The sequence below is a fragment of the Rutilus rutilus genome, assembly GCF_951802725.1.
Source record: "Rutilus rutilus genome assembly, chromosome: 7".
Classification (NCBI taxonomy): Eukaryota; Metazoa; Chordata; class Actinopteri; order Cypriniformes; family Leuciscidae; genus Rutilus; species Rutilus rutilus.
Genome location: NC_140221.1, coordinates 4,158,711 through 4,176,676, shown reverse-complemented (window position 1 = coordinate 4,176,676; position 17,966 = coordinate 4,158,711). Strand labels below are relative to the sequence as shown.

The 17,966-nt window shown below is 37.5% G+C and overlaps 1 protein-coding gene across 1 annotated transcript in view; it reads right to left on the bottom strand.

Annotated features, from left to right (window-relative positions):
• The window catches only part of dlg4a (discs, large homolog 4a), a 164,924-nt gene extending 151,945 nt beyond the window's left edge, over positions 1–12,979 (bottom strand). Inside the window, exon 1 of the mRNA XM_084413721.1 lies at positions 12,887–12,979. Coding sequence (XP_084269847.1) covers positions 12,887–12,916 — 30 coding nt within the window. The 5' untranslated portion in view covers positions 12,917–12,979. The remainder of the gene's footprint in view (positions 1–12,886) is intronic.
• Positions 12,980–17,966: the final 4,987 nt, after the last annotated feature.

The window sequence follows — 17,966 nt, the reverse complement described above, 5'->3', positions numbered from 1 at the left end:
AAAGATAACATCCTAAGAGGAAGATATTACCTTTGTTCTTCATGCCGAATCCTCAAGTCACCTGTTTCCTTCCTTTTTTATTATTTATCATATCACTCATTGATGTATCAGCTGATTAATGCTATCCTGTGAATAAGCTTATTTAAAAAATGAAGACATTGCACAGTGTAATGTTCAATAAACGCTCAAACTGGCCTATCTCATTTTTAGCAAATGAATCACTCAAACAGGCAGTTAGATCTGTGAGTGTGAATCTTTCATCCAGTTTTAGGCAATTAACCCAGTTTCTTCAGTCTTGTGTAAAAGCCTCAAGTCATTATTCACTCAAAATCTTGCCTTCTGCCTAGCTCTCAACACTTGTTAATGCTTCCATGTAGCTATACAAACATTAACATAACCTGCCTCCTCCTGTATGGTCAGTTCTCTTTCAGGTCAACTACACATGACAGACAAGTTAAAGGTCGATATGCTTATGGTCAGACTGTAAAAAAAAATCTGTTAAATTTACGGTACAAAAACTGGCAGCTGTGGTTGCCAAAAAAATTACCGTAAAAAATACGGTAGCAACATTTTAGATTTTACAGACTTTACTTAAATTTACAGTAATAAACAATATATAATTATCTGATATAATGTTAATTTACTGACCTATTGAAGTATTAATATCTGTTTTGTACCATAGTTATACACTGACAACCACCAATCACAGTGATGATGAAAAATCACATGGTGAATTACAGCTCATCACAAACAGCTCTTTCACAAGAAAGTTAATACTATCATATAGAAGCTGCACAGCGTCATTCACACAAACACTAAACACCATCATGGTAACACACATGAAATTTAAAAAATGAAATAAACAATTTAACAACTTTAAATGTAACATAAAACCCTAATGTCATAACTGATTAGAAAAAAACTAAGAAAACTATTAAGCAATACAGTTATTTCAACAAAAATACATTTAATGTGAAGTGTCACGCAGGGAATTGTGGGAACGTTACGTTTACGTTTTTTCACTGTAAATTATACGACTTGTTCTTTTTCACTTCCAAAACCTGTCAATTTAACGGTATTTTACAGTAAAATTACATTAAATGTACCGTTAGATCTATCATAGTTGTTTAGCGTATATAGTAAGGAAACTTTCTGTTAACCAATTAAAGTCCGCGTGAACCGGAAGTTGCAAACGACTTTTCTCCAGTGCTGTGACGTATTTCCCAGTGAAAAGGAATATTGAACAGAGGGCAGGGTTTTACTCTAGCGCTCCTCCTCTCCATCTCTCGCTCATAGCAGACTAACGGTTTGAGGGGAGTGGTTAAGCGTTTCCCAAACCAAGCCGTCAAACATACGTCATCAGGGAAGGTCCTCCAAGGCAGAGGGGAGGGGCATTTTCAGATTTTGATTAAAGATTACAAAGCCAAACATTTTTTTTGTGTGGATTGACTTGCATGGATGAATTGTTCACCACAAAACTAACAATTTAGGCAAACAAAGTAAATATGGTCAATTTTGAATTCATGTGGACTTTAACAGTTTTTCACTGTAGCTTTTTTACAGTCTTTGACCGTTAAAATCACGATAATTTTTTAGTGTGTCCAAAAACATTTGCACTTTAGTACATCTTAGGTATCTTTTTTTAAAGTATATAAATTCCATAATAAGTACTGCTAAAGTGTACTTGATATGTAGCAGGGTCTTTTAGTGTTCAACATGAACCACATGCTTGCAATGCTTTAGTCAAGCATTCACTTTAGTTTGCATATATTTCCGGCCTAACTCTTCTTTACAGGGTAAAATCAAATGTAAAATCAAAACTGAACTGCCCGTATCGTTTAAAAAATCTCACTCACAGTTTTACTAGCATGAAATAAATAAGCCTTGTGATGGCTGACATTTTTTGGGGGGGATTTTGGCTGTTTATGCCAAATTAGCTGTGGATAAATGAGATTGCCCGTCACCATCACAAACAGCACTTGTTTAACAATCTCCGTCATTACCGACAACACAATCTGTTATTAGGTCACAGTCTTAAAGGGTTAGTTCACCCAAAAATGAAAATTCTGTCAGTGATTACTCACCCTCATGTTGTTCCAACCCCGTAAGACCTTCGTTCATCTTCGGAACACAAATTAAGATATTTTTGATGAAATCTGAGAGCTGGCTCACTCCTCCATAGGCTTCTAAGACACTATAACTTGCTGGCCCAGAAAATGTATTAAAGACATCGTTAATATAGTCCAAGTGACTACAGTGGCTCAATCTTAAGTTTATAAAGCGACGAGAATACTTTTTGTGCGCAAAAAACAACAAAAATAACGACTTTATTCCACTATTCATTTCCTTCTATCTGGGCCTCGAGTTAGTTCACGTAGTGTAACTGCGCAGCGCGTCTGTGTTACACGTCACCACGTAGGCTCACTATTGGCCGACGCTGGTCATGTGTGTGATGCGTGTGACGCAAAAACACTACGTAAACTAACTCGAGGCCCAGATAGAAGGAAATGAATAGTGGAATAAAGTCGTTATTTTTGTTTGTTTTTGCGCACAAAAAGTATTCTCGTCGCTTGATATACTTAAGCTTGAGCCACTGGAGTCACTTGGACTATATTAACGATCTCTTTAATGACTTTTCTAGGCCAGCAAGTTTCGGTCACCTAGAAGCCTATGAAGGAGTGAGCCAGCTCTCAGATTTCATCAAAAATATCTTAATTTGTGTTCCGAAGATGAACGAAGGTCTTACGGGGTTGGAACAACATGAGGGAGAGTAATTACTGACAGAATTTTCATTTTTGGGTGAACTAACCCTTTAAACTCTCCAGAAATCTCTCCGAAAACCACTTTCACTCTTTTCTCCCCTTACTCTTCTAAATACGAGTCAGGGTCAGACATTTGAAGAGATCAAATTAAACTAAATGTTTGGTAGTGTTGAATAAAAAGTGTTCTGATGTAAAAGTTTGTTTATTCAGTGGGGGGTAAATGATGGTTCTGCTCAAGGATTTTAACATACACCTGCTGTACTTGTAAAGTATAATTTATTAATATTTTTTTAACAGGTGCTTTTGTTTGAAGGTCAGCCATCCAAGTACACCTTTCATCAGCATCTGGTTCTGTCTGAAACTGTCTAAAGAATGTAATTAATCAGCTCAGAAATGACTATGTGCTGATCCCAAACCAATCGTTCAAAGGAAAGTTCACTCAGACATAAATTCTGTCATTACTGACTCACTTTTGTGTCGTTCCTAAGCGGTTAACTGATATTCCCCTGAGATGAAGACTCACATCAGTAGTCTACTAAAAAGCGGTTTTATTTTACCTGGAGTACGCCTCATAGGGAGCATATAACGAGATCATATGACCAGGCTACTCCCTTTATCCCAGTAACGCCCTGTTACCAGACACTTGCACTCATGGATTAAATTAGTCAAGTCTAACTGCAATGACTGAATTGTATCATTTCTTTAGTGGAATCAGTAAAGGACAATGTTGGTATATCAGCCAGCACAACATAAACAAAAAATATGTTATTTAACAAATTATATTGTAAAAAGAAATAACAATAAAATAATTCTTACATAATACACAAATTCAAACTCAAATGCAGATTCAAACTTCAAATTCCAATTCAGACACATGTCGGTCTGGCAGGTTTTACATCAAACGCAAGTCCAAACACAACATGGCAAGATTGAATATGTGGAAGTGTGAATGGATTTTGAGAGCTGTGGCGGAGAGAAAGATTATGGGGAATTCATTTGGGTCTGTTCCTCACACAAAGCTAACATAAGACTTCAGAGGAATTGTGTCACTGTACGCTTTAGTTGCATGGGCCAGAACATTCTTCATGACTTTTATTTTTGTATTCCATGGAAAAACGTCACATGCGTTTAAAACAGAATGAGGGCGAGTAATTGATGACAGATGTTTAATTTTTGGGTGAACTAATATTGTATGCATTGTGGATCTTCTTTTGATAAGTCAAAATATTATTATAAAACGGATAGTTCCGGTCCTTGATTCTGATTGGTTGAGTCGCGTTCGAAGCCGTTGTAAATTACTCAACAAACACACACCTGTGACGCATTACATTAGTATTACTGTTGCTAGGCAACCTCTTTGGAACTGCATTGCTTGGCGGAGGAATAAATGTGTTATAACGTTATATTTTTTGTTGCTGGTGTTTTATGAACAAAATTAATATTGAAATTAATGGAGTAACCGTTTTATAAAGCAATAAGCCCCTTGAAGCCGTGTTTTAGGCTAACAACATCCCTTAGCTGTTCTAAAATCACTGTAAAACACGGCTTCGCTCGCGAGGCTTATTGCTTTAACAGACAACCATGTTTGGCAGAGATGTACAGAGAAATACTCTTCATCTTAACGCTGCATTCACACTGGAATGGCGTTGAAGCTTGACGGAGGGCGTGTCTGAAGTTTGATAACAGTGTCAACAGCCAATCACGTTACTTTTCCGGTGTTGCATGAATGCAAATACGCAATTGACTAGCGTCTGCGCTAGGGTATTTGCTTAGGCGATCTAATTTTTCAACTTCTACTGCAAGCAACGCTAGTGACACGATGCAACGAAACCCACAATTCAGTTCAGCAACGCATGACGTCACCCATTCAAAGTAAATGAGAAGTGTTGATGCCGATGCACCATGTGAACGCAGCGTAACCCTGTAAAGCATGCATCATTTTTGCTGAAAAACACAATCTACAACATTCCTTCTGTGGTCTAATTAATGGTTTAGACCTTTTTTAGCAAGTTAAAGGCCAAAAACCTGCAGAATAACTTTTATATTGTTATCAAATATTTCAGAATGAACACTGACTGCACTTTAGCAACTTTACTTGATTATCTGTAGGCCTACATAATTGTTTAGAAAAATCATGTGAGTCTCAAATATGATCAAATCAGGCTTTTGAGGAAGGTTTATTTGTTCATCTCTCAGTGATCATTGTATTGCACTGAATAATATGTTTTAAAACTACAGAGCTCTGATCTTAAAACTAAGCATTCAGATATCACCCCACTAAGAAATATTTTTGGAAGATATGAAAAGACAACTGATATTATGCATTTTATTTTAGTAGTAATCTCATTGATTTTACAAGCTATCAGAATTTCATCTTACTTTTGGGCCATATAAATATCAGCAACTGCATCAAATTGCTCAATTTGAGCCTCTGAATAAAATTGAGGGTTTTTTTTCCTCCACAATATCCTTCATATTGTCACTATTATAAGACTATATAAGCCATAAAAGCCTGATATGATACTTAACAAAAAAGCAAATTTAATTATTCATACTTTGTCTTAAGTGTCAATAAATTGTTCCATTTCAAAGATTTTTCTGACTATTATTTCATATGTCAGGCGTTATGCCTGCAACAGATCCAATAAGATCATTTCAAATCACATTGTACGACATGGATCTAATAAACTTGTGTACGACATGCATGTAGACTGTACGATGATGACACCTATTGAATCGTATGGGCTATGACGCAAGTTAGTATCCTGGAAATCCAGAGTTCTCGCGAGAGCACAAGTTGAATTTGCTCAGCGAGTTTACTCTGGCGTCGAGTAATGATGCTCATTAAATATGCCCTTGTATCCGAGCTGCACCAATCACATCGGGTTATCTGATATAGGCGGGCCAGAGGCGAGCTCAACAGATGACGACAGCGCTGTGACGTTGAAGTCATTAGTAAACATTGCAAGATGGCTATGGATGAACACCAGTTGTTTGAAACAGCTACAATGAACGAGTTAGAGTTGGCTTTTTATCTAAAAGAGGAACAGAAGACGGCGCTCGAATCGTTCCTTTGCAAGAAGGACGTTTCTGCTGTTTTGCCGACCGGATACGGCAAGAGTCTAATGGCACTTTTCCACTGCATGGTACGGCTCGGTTCGGCTCGACTCGGCGCGGAACGGTTCGGCTCGCTTCGCTTTTCCACTGCGTGGTACGACTCGACTCAGTACGGCACGGTTCGGCTCGCTTTAGCTCGGTTGCTTTTCCACTGCAGTTAGTACCGCTTCAAAGTGGGTGGGACTGATCGTTATAGTTGCCGTCTCTACTACCATGACATCATCATATTAAATGCGAATTTTTCATTCCGTGTTACCCCATCCGCTCCTCGGCAACCAACGAGAGGAACGTCTGCACCTCGTCCACTGGCCACGATTCAGCCATTTCTTTTTTTTGGAAGTTTATACTCTTTTTTTGAAGCAAATACTTTTAAAACAGGTGCTACAGCGTTGGCTGTTGTCTACTGGCTATTTAAATCTAGCGGGTTTATGTCTCGTGTTGTAAATACAATGACGCTGGTAGAGATGATTCTGTCTGACCAATCAGTGATCTGCAGTGTTTTCACGTCACATTTTAGTATCGGTACGGTACGCTTGGAACCTCAACAGAGGTGGTACCATTTAAAGCGAGCCGAAGCGAGCTGTACCGTACCGTACCATGCAGTGGAAATGCGCCATAAGTGAGCCGTACCGAACCGAGCCGTACCGTACCATGCAGTGGAAAAGCACCAAAGCGTGCCGTACCGAACCGAGCCGTACCGTACCATGCAGTGGAAAAGCACCAAAGCGTGCCGTACCGAACCGAGCCGTACCGTACCATGCAGTGGAAAAGCGCCATAATCTACCAGTTATCTCCGCTGGTAGCTAAGCAGTATGGGGCTTGTTGTGATTGGTCGTAGCGTTATCCAATTGCGTGCAGTGAGATTTTCAAACGCATGCTTGGTGCCGCCCCTCGAGCTGGACGATTTTCATTAGTCGATGCCAGACCATTAATCTTTCAGATTTAGGTCTGGATTTCCAGGCTAGCAAGTTAGTATAGATTAATAAAGAGGAGGAAATGGAAGAGGAGAATATGGACGAAGGGAAGAGACCAACTTGGCATGCCAATTTTGCAAATGGCGCCTGAGGTAAGTAGATTTAAGTTTTAGCGCCATGTCGCGTTGATCAATATACCATTTCATGTTGCATTTAGATTGGCTAGTGAGTATGTACTGTAGCCCAGCTTGTAGCAGCAAACACACACTGAGATGATCATGATACATTTCTGACACTTTCAAAAAATTATCGCAGGCTATCTTTGGCTATCTCACTTTGCGACGTAGAACCACCATTTCGGAGCCGCGACCACAGAAATCGCCACGATTGGTCATCTTTCGTCTGGGACAGCCCAAAATCATACAATGTGTACCGGGTATTACAGGGTTAAAGAGTGAACTGCTTCAGGACTGCTTTCTTGGGCTCAATGCAAGGGACCTCAAATGTATAAACGTCAAAATGGATGAACCACAGATTTGGCCTCCAACTTGAGCTCCAACTTGAACTTGAGCCACAACTAGAACCATCTCACAGCGTGATCAAGACATTTATGCCCAGGCAAAGTGTAAGTTACGAACCTGCAGCACAGATGCTTGCAACAAAGACAGCAAGTTCCTGTCACTGGTACAGCACGACGCTCACAACGCCAAGGTCACAAGTTTGAGGATTAGGACATTAATATACTGTCTTGAATGCACTGTAAGTTGCATTTACAGTAAACATGAATAAATGTAAATATTGTGTTGCAACAAAAAAGGCTCATTTAAATACAGCGAGAGACATTTATTGGTCAATGTGAGGTAGATTCTGTGGAGCCAGATTTGGCTCAATCTCAGTCACCACAGGGAGAGATCCAGTTTCAGTCTGACTGAAGAGGCTTTCAAAGGGTAAACCTCCACTTCTGTACACACACACACACACACACACACACACACACACACACACACAAATGGCCCGTCTTCAGACACACTAACAAACTAAAGCATTGGGAGAGATTGCACACTGACACACACAGCTTATCAGCTTTCACATACACACCTCTACAGATACACAGAAACCTTCTCTATCTGTCTCTTCGCTCATCTTTCCTACCCACTTCATATTGTCTGCTTCTGTCAACTGACGAACAGGCGCCTGCTTCCGTTGCCAAGGGAACAGGCTTAAATCAAATGAAGCCAACAGGAACTGAGTGACATTCACATGCATCTGTGGCCACAGATGAGCCAACACACACTCACACATTTGTACACAAACAAAAAAACTGTAAAATAGCACACATGCTGAAGAAACATAGCATACACACAGATGTACGCTGGCACAATACACAACTCACCCACAATGCAACTCAATGAAACAGGAACATAATGTACAACAAACTTTACCAGAAAACAGGGGGTAACAAAAAGTTATAAAATTGCTGAATAAGGATGGGACTCACTGAGTGACACGAGGACGCTGACAAGATTCAGGAACAAAAAAGCACAGTGAAAATAACAGTGTGTGAACTGTCTGAACGTATTGTTTTCGGACACTTAATTCCATGTTATTTACAACTAAATGAAAATGTATAATGGTTCAAATTTATATTAAATGCAATTAGTTAAACTTAATTATATGTATGTCATCTCATCTCTAATGAAACTTGTGTCATGTATTTAAAAAATAGGCTATATTTAAATACATGACACAAGTGTCAATAGAAATGGCATATATAATTGACACATTTGAAACATTTTACATTTGTAATGATGTTGCACATTTAAAATATGTAACTTTAAATGTCATATCAAATGACGCTTATTTAAAGCATGAAACAAAATGATTTAAAAATGATTTTTTTATTTGACATTATTGCAATGTGCACTTTTTAAAAGTGTGTCGTGAAAGTTTACTCTCTTTGAGTTCACTTAAGTGGCCTTTTATGTCATTAATATTATATTATCAGCAAGAACAGTTTTTTTAAACGTATAGGCTATTTTTAAGGTTTGAAGTACAGTAGCTATACCACTGTATAAGTCAACTGTTAATTGTTTTTTGTAGATATGCATGGAAGTTTTATGGAACGAAAAGTGCACTGTGGTCATCCCTTATTAAAGGGATAGTTCACCCAAAAATCATAATTTATGCATCCTCTAGACAAGTTGTTCCAAACATGTAATTTTGTTTTGTTCTGCTGAACACAAAAGAAGATATGTTAAAGAATGTCGGTAACCAAACAGTTGATGGACCTCATTGACATCCATAGTATTTTTTTTCCATACTATTGAAGTCAATGGGGCCCATAATCTGTTTGGTTACCCATCTTCTTAAAAAAAATAAAAAAATCTTCTTTTGTTTTCAGCAGAAGAAAAAAAAAATTGTACATGCTTGGAACAACTTGAGAATGAATAAATGATGACTTTTGGGTCAAAAAAGAAATTCATACAGGTTTGGAACAACTTGAGGGTGAGTAAATGAAGACAGAATTTTCCGAACTATCCGTTTAATTAAGAAAAACAAAGAAATAGTGATAAATAAATAAAACACTGGGTTAAGTTGTTCATTTAAGTAAGAGAATGTTAGTAATTAAGAGAACTTCAAGAGGGAATAATCAGCATATGCAGTTAGTACACTTGCTAGGTGCTAAGTGCTTTAAATTAGCCGTTTGGCTACAGTGCAAATGATTTAATTGTAAGCATAATAAACAAAACTAATTGTATTCTGTGCTTCATACAGACTTAATGCTCATTAAAATGTATGATGGTTATGAATATGAAGCATTCATTTAAATATTAATACTAGATGTGTGAAAGGCTACGGTTGAGGCAAGAACATCATTTTGGTGTCCAGAGTCTATTTTGAGAATCCGGAGTAAACTTTCTGGACATCCTAAAAAATCTAATGCAGTCGTTTCTTATAATCATGGCCCAGAAATCAGTAAAGTCTCATTTAGAGTTTTAGAAAATATCTCTACAATGTCTCAAACTGTCCTCAGATTTGCAAAGAAGATTTATGAACTCTTCCCAGACCAAATTATCTAAGCTCTACATTTGTTTTATAGCTGCATGTGTACAGCTATATATATTTACTTGATGTCAAATGACTCTTTTGGCTATTTCTCTTGAGGAGTTCACACCAAGAACGATAACTATAAAGACAACAATAACTATATTAGCGTCTGGCGTTCTGTTTATTATAAGTTTTGTCGTCTGCCGCTTTAAATGCTCAAGTTCTTTAAAGCAGGATGGATTCTGATTGGCTTTCAATGTTTTAATCGTTCATAAGCTGGAAAAATGGTTCTGAAAAAGATTCCAACGATATTGTTTCTCTGTGCCGTTATGATAATAAGCCGTGGTGTGAACGATGCTATTCTTTTACTTCAGAGCGATTTTTAGAACTATATATTTATTGTTATCGTTATAGTTATTTTCATCCTATGTGTGAACGGGCCTTAAATTGATCCTACCCCCCCACCACCACCACACACACACACACACACACACTTTATTTCTCCTCATAATACAAAGTTTAACAAAATTAAAAAAAAATACAAAAGTACTACATTTTACCTTATTTTAGTTGACTATGTAGAAAGAAAGGGAAAAATAGAAAGCTAATATTAAACAAGAAAAAGCATTTATCCCCTATAAGGCACTAGTTTGACATAAAACGAAACATACCATAAGCCTCACAGAATTGGAAATCACTATACGGTCTGTAATAACAGCACATCCAAAGACCAGTGCACCATTTCCATCTCAACCCACACAAAAGCAGGCACTGCGCTAATTTCTCTCTTCAACTCTCTCTCTCTCTCCATACCTTTCTGACTCACTCATACAGTAGGTCTGTTGGGACTGAGGTCATATAGTGTTTAGGAGGAGCATGCAAGGTGGGAGTCCATCTGAAGACAATGAGAGAGAGAGAGAAAAGTGATAGAACAGACTCCAGCTCGGGAGAGAAAAGCACCAGTCAACGTTACATAAAGCATTGGAAGTGTTCTGCCAGGAACACGACATGGGCAAACAGGCACATGCCGTCAGGAGCAGTGGGATGTGTCTCAACTCCATACACTGACTGCCGTTAGATGACAAATCACATGTGAGCATTTATTAATGAAAGCTTTCCTTCTCGTTCTCCCGCTCCCACACATTTATATGTCTTTCCCTCTCTATAATTTAACGGATCGCTCTCACTTTATTCTCTCGTTTCCTTTTCTTGTCCTCCTCCTCCTCCTCCTCGTCCTCACGGACAGCATCACACGTCTGAAGCACCACAGCAGGGTCAGAAATTAACCAGGGCTCCAGGCCAAAATGACAGTGAAATTGACAAAAATGCCCCAGATATTTAATGTGTGTGTGTGTGTGTGTGTGTGTGTGTGTGTATGAGCGTGCTTGAGTCTGAACTGTTCTTTTTATATGTTATCAAACATCTGAAATATTTCATAATATTCCATCAAGTTATTGAGTGCGTGATAATGCAGACACTGAAGTGCCTTGTTGCTGTCAAATGTTTCTGAAGTAAGTGCTGTAGTAAGACAATACTCCCAATTACTCCAAAACTTAAAGGGTTCGTTCACCCAAAAATTAAAATTCTGTCATTATTTATTCACCTCATGTCGTTCCAAACTCGTAAGACTTTCGTTCATCTTCAGAACACAAATGAAGATCTTTTTGATGAAATCTGAGAGATTTCTGGCCCTCCATTGACAGCTACGCAACTACCACTTTGACGCTTCAAAGCGTTCATAAAGAGGTCGTAAAACTAATCCATATGAATTGAGCGGTTTAGTCCAAATTTTCTGAAGAGACTCGATCACTTTATATGATGAACAGATTGAATTTAGGCTTTTATTCACATACATTTTATTCACGCAGTTGTGGTAAACAGAAGCTCGAGCATGTTCGCTTGACGTGCGAGAACCAATGAGGTTCAAACTCGTGCTTAAAGCACATTCGGTTGAGCTTCTGTTTATGTTCGCTGATCTATGTTTATTTGTGAATACAATCTAAATTAAATCTGTTCGTCATATAAAGCGATCGAGTCTCTTCAGAAAATTTTGGACTAAACCGCTCAATTCATATGGATTAGGTTTACTATCTCTTTATGAACGTTTTGAAGCGTCAAAGTGGTAGTTGCGTAGCTGTCAATGGAGGGACAGAAAGCTCTCAGATTTCATCAAAAAGATCTTCATTTGTGTTCTGAAGATGAACGAACGTCTTACGGGTTTGGAAATACATGAGGGTGAGTAGGCCTAATTAATGACAGAATTTTCATTTTTGGGTGAACTATCTCTTTAAAACAGCGAGCCATTAAAATCTACAGTGCAAGTAGGCAGTACACAGCACTTTTGCAGCTACTTTATTATTTGATGTTCATTTGAACCAAAAGTGTTCAGACTGAGAATTTATTTCATTTGTTTGATACTAAATTAAGTGTTTGTATATGGTTAGACTAAGAATCACGTCCTGATAAAAATGAAAGGGGGGGAAAAATAAAAAATAAAGTTAATTTCTGACACTGCACCACATTGAGCGCGAGCTGCAGTTTCAAACTCCGTTCACACGAGACGCGTTCTCGCGTTCCGCTGCGCTATTGTTTAATTGTTGTACACATGTACACACACGCTTAGATTGACCTCTTTGACAGTTTAGTAGTGGCGTCTTGCTGGGTTTTTTTATTTTTTTATTTTTTGAGTCAGGTAAAAATAAGTTTTAAAAAACGCGTCTCCGTTGCGTTGCGTCCAGTTTTTTTTTTTAACGCGTCCATGCGCGCGCAAAAAAACGCGTAGTGAGGCAAGAGAGGGGATGCAAATACACGATGCTCCTATTAGAAACAGGCAGGAATTTGATTTCAAAATACGAGCTCGGATGAGAGAGAAAGTGAGAGCGGAAGATTAGACAAAAGAACAAAGAAGTGCTGAATCCATGAATATCGCTGGGAACGGAACACTCCCATAGGAGAACCAGCGAATTAACGCTATAAACTTCGCGCGCACACCACAGATCCCAGCTTCTGGTCTCGTTCTGGTTGAGACGGAATGAATTGGCTTACCTTTGTGGTCACTATGCAGAGGCAGTCCATGGCAGAGAGAAGAAGACAGGTGGAGATGTATCCAAACCCCCGTTCCCCCCTCTCCCCTCTCTCCCTCCAGCTTCTCTCCTTCTCTCGTTCTCTCTCTCTCAGCGCCCGCCGTTCGCCCCGCTTTTCTTCAGCGTATCTCTTTTGACTGACTTCAGCATTGAGGAAAATAGAGTATGGAGGGAGGGGGGGAGAACGTAAAGAGGAAGGGGGTGGGACGGAGAGAGAGAGAGAGAGAGAGAGAGAGAGGCTTCAGGATTTAGCAAACTGGGAAAGGACGCGCGTTCGTATTGATGAGGGGTGAGACAAAAAAAAGACTAGATGGAAGAGAGGATATGAGCTGATGAAAGGAGGTGGGCAGGGGAGGATGAGTACAGATACGTGAGGTGACGAAGAGGGGGAGAAAAGAAAGAGGGAACGGAGTCGGACTGAAGCGGCAGAAGATGAAGATGTGGAGAGAGAGAGGGAGCGCGCGCGCTCGGAGGGAGGGGACGTAAAAAGATGGAAGGGGAGGCGAATATGTGTGTGTGTAGAGAGAGAAAATAAGAGAGTTAAAAAACGAGAAAAGCAGCAAATGTAATTTAGTTCACGAAACCGGAAGTTCAGGCTAAAAGATAACGAGGGTTCTACTGTGGTTGTCATGGCGTTGCCTTGGCAACGCTGCAGAGTTGTTGCTGTGTAAATAGCCGGGTTGTTGTCACGTGGCCAGTGCTTTTTAAGCGCAGTGAAATCAGTGAGCGTTCCAATGGAATACAAGCGTACTGCGTTCTTAAAAAGGTAGTATGCGAAACAGTATGCAACGGTAAACGTATACTGTGCACGCATGGAATCCGCATACACTGCAGATGCAACTTGATGTACTGAAATATTTCAAACTAAAACTTAAATAAAAATTATTACACACACACACACATATATATATATGTCATCACACTAGAAATGGAAGTTCCAGTCATTGAACTGTAGGCAATGTTATTTTAGTACCTTTGATATACTAGTTTTTATATTCATATTTAGATTTTTTAGATTTTCAAAATTTTGATTTAGAATTTTTATTTTAAATTAAGTAGCCTATAACAATTTTATTTTGTTTTTGTCTTTTTTTTTAATATGCATGCATATATATATATGTTTTACATTTAACAAAAATTATTACATATATATATATATATATATATATATATATGTAATAATTTTTGTTAAATGTAAAACATATATATATATATATATATATATATATATATATATATATATATGCATGCATATAAAAAAAAAAGACTAAAAAAAATAAAATTGTTATAGGCTACTTAATTTAAAATAAAAATTCTAAATCAAAATTTTGAAAATCTAAAAAATCTAAATATGAATATAAAAACTAGTATATCAAAGGTACTAAAATAACATTGCCTACAGTTCAATGACTGGAACTTCCATTTCTAGTGTGATGACAATCGAAACTATTTAAACAATGTTTAACATTATTAGACATTTGTTATGCAGAATTAAAATAAAACGTTATTTTCACGTTTACAACAAATTTGCCTATTTTTTTTATAAAAAAGGACATGCCTATTTTAAAAACACAACATAATTACTAAAACTAACTTTTTAATTCAAATTAATAGAATAAATAGAAACTATAATAGTATCACAATAATATTTGTAGGAATTGGAATAAATGTTAAGCAGGTAATTTCGTGTTCACACAACAAATTGGCCTATTTTCTTTTTAGATAAAAACTATATGCATATTTTAAAAACAAAAACTGACTTTAAATTTTAACTAAAAAAAAACAGGAAAACAGAAATTATAAAAATAAAACTATTGTAAATCAAAATCAAAACTATAATAGTATCAAAATGATATTAGAACAAAAAGTTATTAAGCACGTATATGTTCACACAACAAATTGGCCTATTTTTTTTACTATAACATCAGTATGCATTTTCCCATCATGCATTAGCTATAGGATTCTTTTTCTTTTGTCAAATCCTCTTGGTTGCGGTTGATTAGTCAGTGTGTGTATTTTGAATAAATGAACTGTTTCAAGCTTGCTGGTTTACATCTTTTTCTCAGCTACAGTAAGCTTTCTATCAATGAGCAGCATTATTTATTGTCACTGGGCAGTTAATAGTTAAAAAGAACAGTGAAACTATCATATGATAACGCATTCTATATTATAGAACATTTCTAAAGAAAGAAAAGGAATTAAAGAAGAATGAAAAGTTCAGTGTTTTGCAGCTCATCAGTGCCCTCTGCTGATGAGGGTCAATGGGCAAAAGAATCACATACTTCCCTACTATACTGTATAGTAGGTGAAAAACAGTGTGTGACAAGAGTAGTATGTCCAAATTCACAGTACTCATAAAAAGAGGCTAAAAGTACCTGGATGACCTACTACTTCCAGCATACGATGGACACTTTACTATCCCATGATGCCACGGGAGAGGATTTGTGAATGACAGTGAACCGACTTCGGTATAGGTCACATGATAATGACAACTTGGCGAGTGTAGTAGCCTACGTCCAGATTACATTCACACTACACACACAGACTCATACTATATAGAACATACTTTTTTTGGCGGTTGTGAAGTAATTAGCTACTTATTCAAAGGAGTATGCGATTTCGGACGCAGACATTTGCTTAATTAACCGCGTAATGTGACTGTTCGTGTGACAAAAAGTCAATTTATTTATACATATAAAAAAATAAAAAAATAAAAAAACACTATGTAGGCTGCATGCCGTTATGTGCAATAGGCTACAGTTTTCCACTCAGTGTGCTTTGGTTATATACTGCACATTTTAGCAAAGGAGTTTGGCAGTTTTGGCACTGCAGAAATGGATTAATATGACAGTAGGCTATATGCTTTTCCTGAAAATACACAATGTGAATGGGAGACAGTGTGAAAGAGACTATGCATTTTTATCTCTCAGAAATAAAAGACATGAGAAAACAGAGAGAGGAGAGAATATGCGGCTATTTTTAGTGACACTGTCATCTTATTTGCTTGTTTTTATGCCTCTGTGTTAACACTTCAGTCTTTTCTGTGTAAATTACAGTGCTGAACAGCAAATGGGAAGATGAGACCGACTAATGTCCATTTTATCAAAAAGCACAGTGAGTGTGAAACATTGTTTTATGTTGTGCACAATAATAAAAAAAAAAAAAAAATTATGTATCACTTTACCTTTAAGACCATGGACTGTACCATTAAAGTCAGTGAACGGGCATGTCAGAGCCTCAAAGCCTTTCAATGAGAACCTCCACCCAGCCAAGGGTTAATGCTGTCGCAATGAAGCTGTTGTCGATGATGCACACATCTACAACCACAGATAAAACCATTTGACAAAGAGAATCATTGTGTGAAGTGTTTTAACTGTGTGTAAACCAAACCATCTGTCTCTGCCATGCAGCACATGCCACTTGAGTTGCAGAAGTGGAATAGAGTGTGTGTGTGCAGAGCTGACATGACTTTCATGCATGTTGCAGGAGCGCACAATGTAAAATGTGTGTATAGAGAAAGAATACTGTAGAAAACTGGCACTGTGCAAGGAGAGAGAGTGTGCATGCTTTCATTGGGTGTTGTTAAAACGGAAATAAGACAACGAACACAGAGGAATGTTTTTATTGGTTGAGTCAAATTTGGCCTTTGAATGGATTGACATCTTCACACCTACATCACTGTTGCATAAGTGCATGTATGTGTCTGTTGAAATGCGTGGACGATGTGCACATACTCTTTTGCTTTATTGTGCATGTATGTGTGGTTGTAACTGCATGCATTGGTGGTGTGTGTGTGTGAGAGAGAGAGAGAGAGAGAGAGAGAGAGAGAGAGAGAGAGAGAGAGAGAGAGAGAGAATTGGAGTGGAACAGTGTAATTCTAAAATGAGTTTTAATAAATTAGGTTTTCCATAAAAGGAGAGTTGCCCATAGCACGCTTGTCATCACAAAATGACATTCACATAGGCTACATACAAGCTCAAACACGTGTTGGGGGCATTAATATTTAGCACATACATATCTGCAGTCAGAAATGTGTGTTCACACATCGCTGTGCTGTAGACAGAAAGCTAATCAACAGATTCACACAAAAGCATTTTATTATAGTCTAAACGCATGCATCTTAAGCAATATGTTCAAATTGGTTACATTTGCAATTTAAAATTTAGACATTAATGTTACAATCATGAATGTGATACAATATTTGATATGTAAAAAAAGGAATTTCCTCATCTTCTTACACAAACACCTCGTTTCTTTGTCAAATTGCTCCATCTTGTGGTCGTTTCAGTGGAACAGATTTGTAATTTGACTATTTTCAGCAATATTACGTACAGCAGTCGCAGCGCAAAAATGTTGTGAAATGTCACTGCTCAGACTGCAATGATTGAGTCATCGGGTTGCAAATTAAACTTTTACCTATGACACATATTCAAGAAAGTTCAAGATATTCTCCATCGAGCCTCATTCAGGACATTTTTGTCATTGCAGTACACATTTGTAAAAAAAAAATATGAATCCTTTATTTTTTTATTCTAATGACTCGGATCTGATATACAAATGGTATCCTCCAAGGAATCTTTACAAAATTAATTGATGAAAAAACCCCATCTCGTAATAATAAACGACTGTTGTTGGCTCTGGTTGATCAGCGCTGAGAAAATTAGCAGGAACCACGTGACAAATCCATCGCTGCAGTGCTTCAACTGCCGTCCTGACTATCATATAATTACACCTGAATAATGACATTGAAATGCTTTAATGCACATTGAATGAAAATAAATAAATAATAATACACAATAAACACTTGAAATTATTATTGAGATAATAGGAATTGACCCATTAGAGATAGCATCAGGACCACTAGTCGAAGTAGAGTCGTGTTCCACAAGTAGTTATTGGCATAATGCGCCATTTTATCTCATACAATTTTGAACTTTTGAAATTTAAAAGCGAATTTCCATAATGATCAACTAGGAAAACATGTTTAGGTCTTGAATACGTTTAAACAACACACACACACACACACACACACAGCCCAGCAT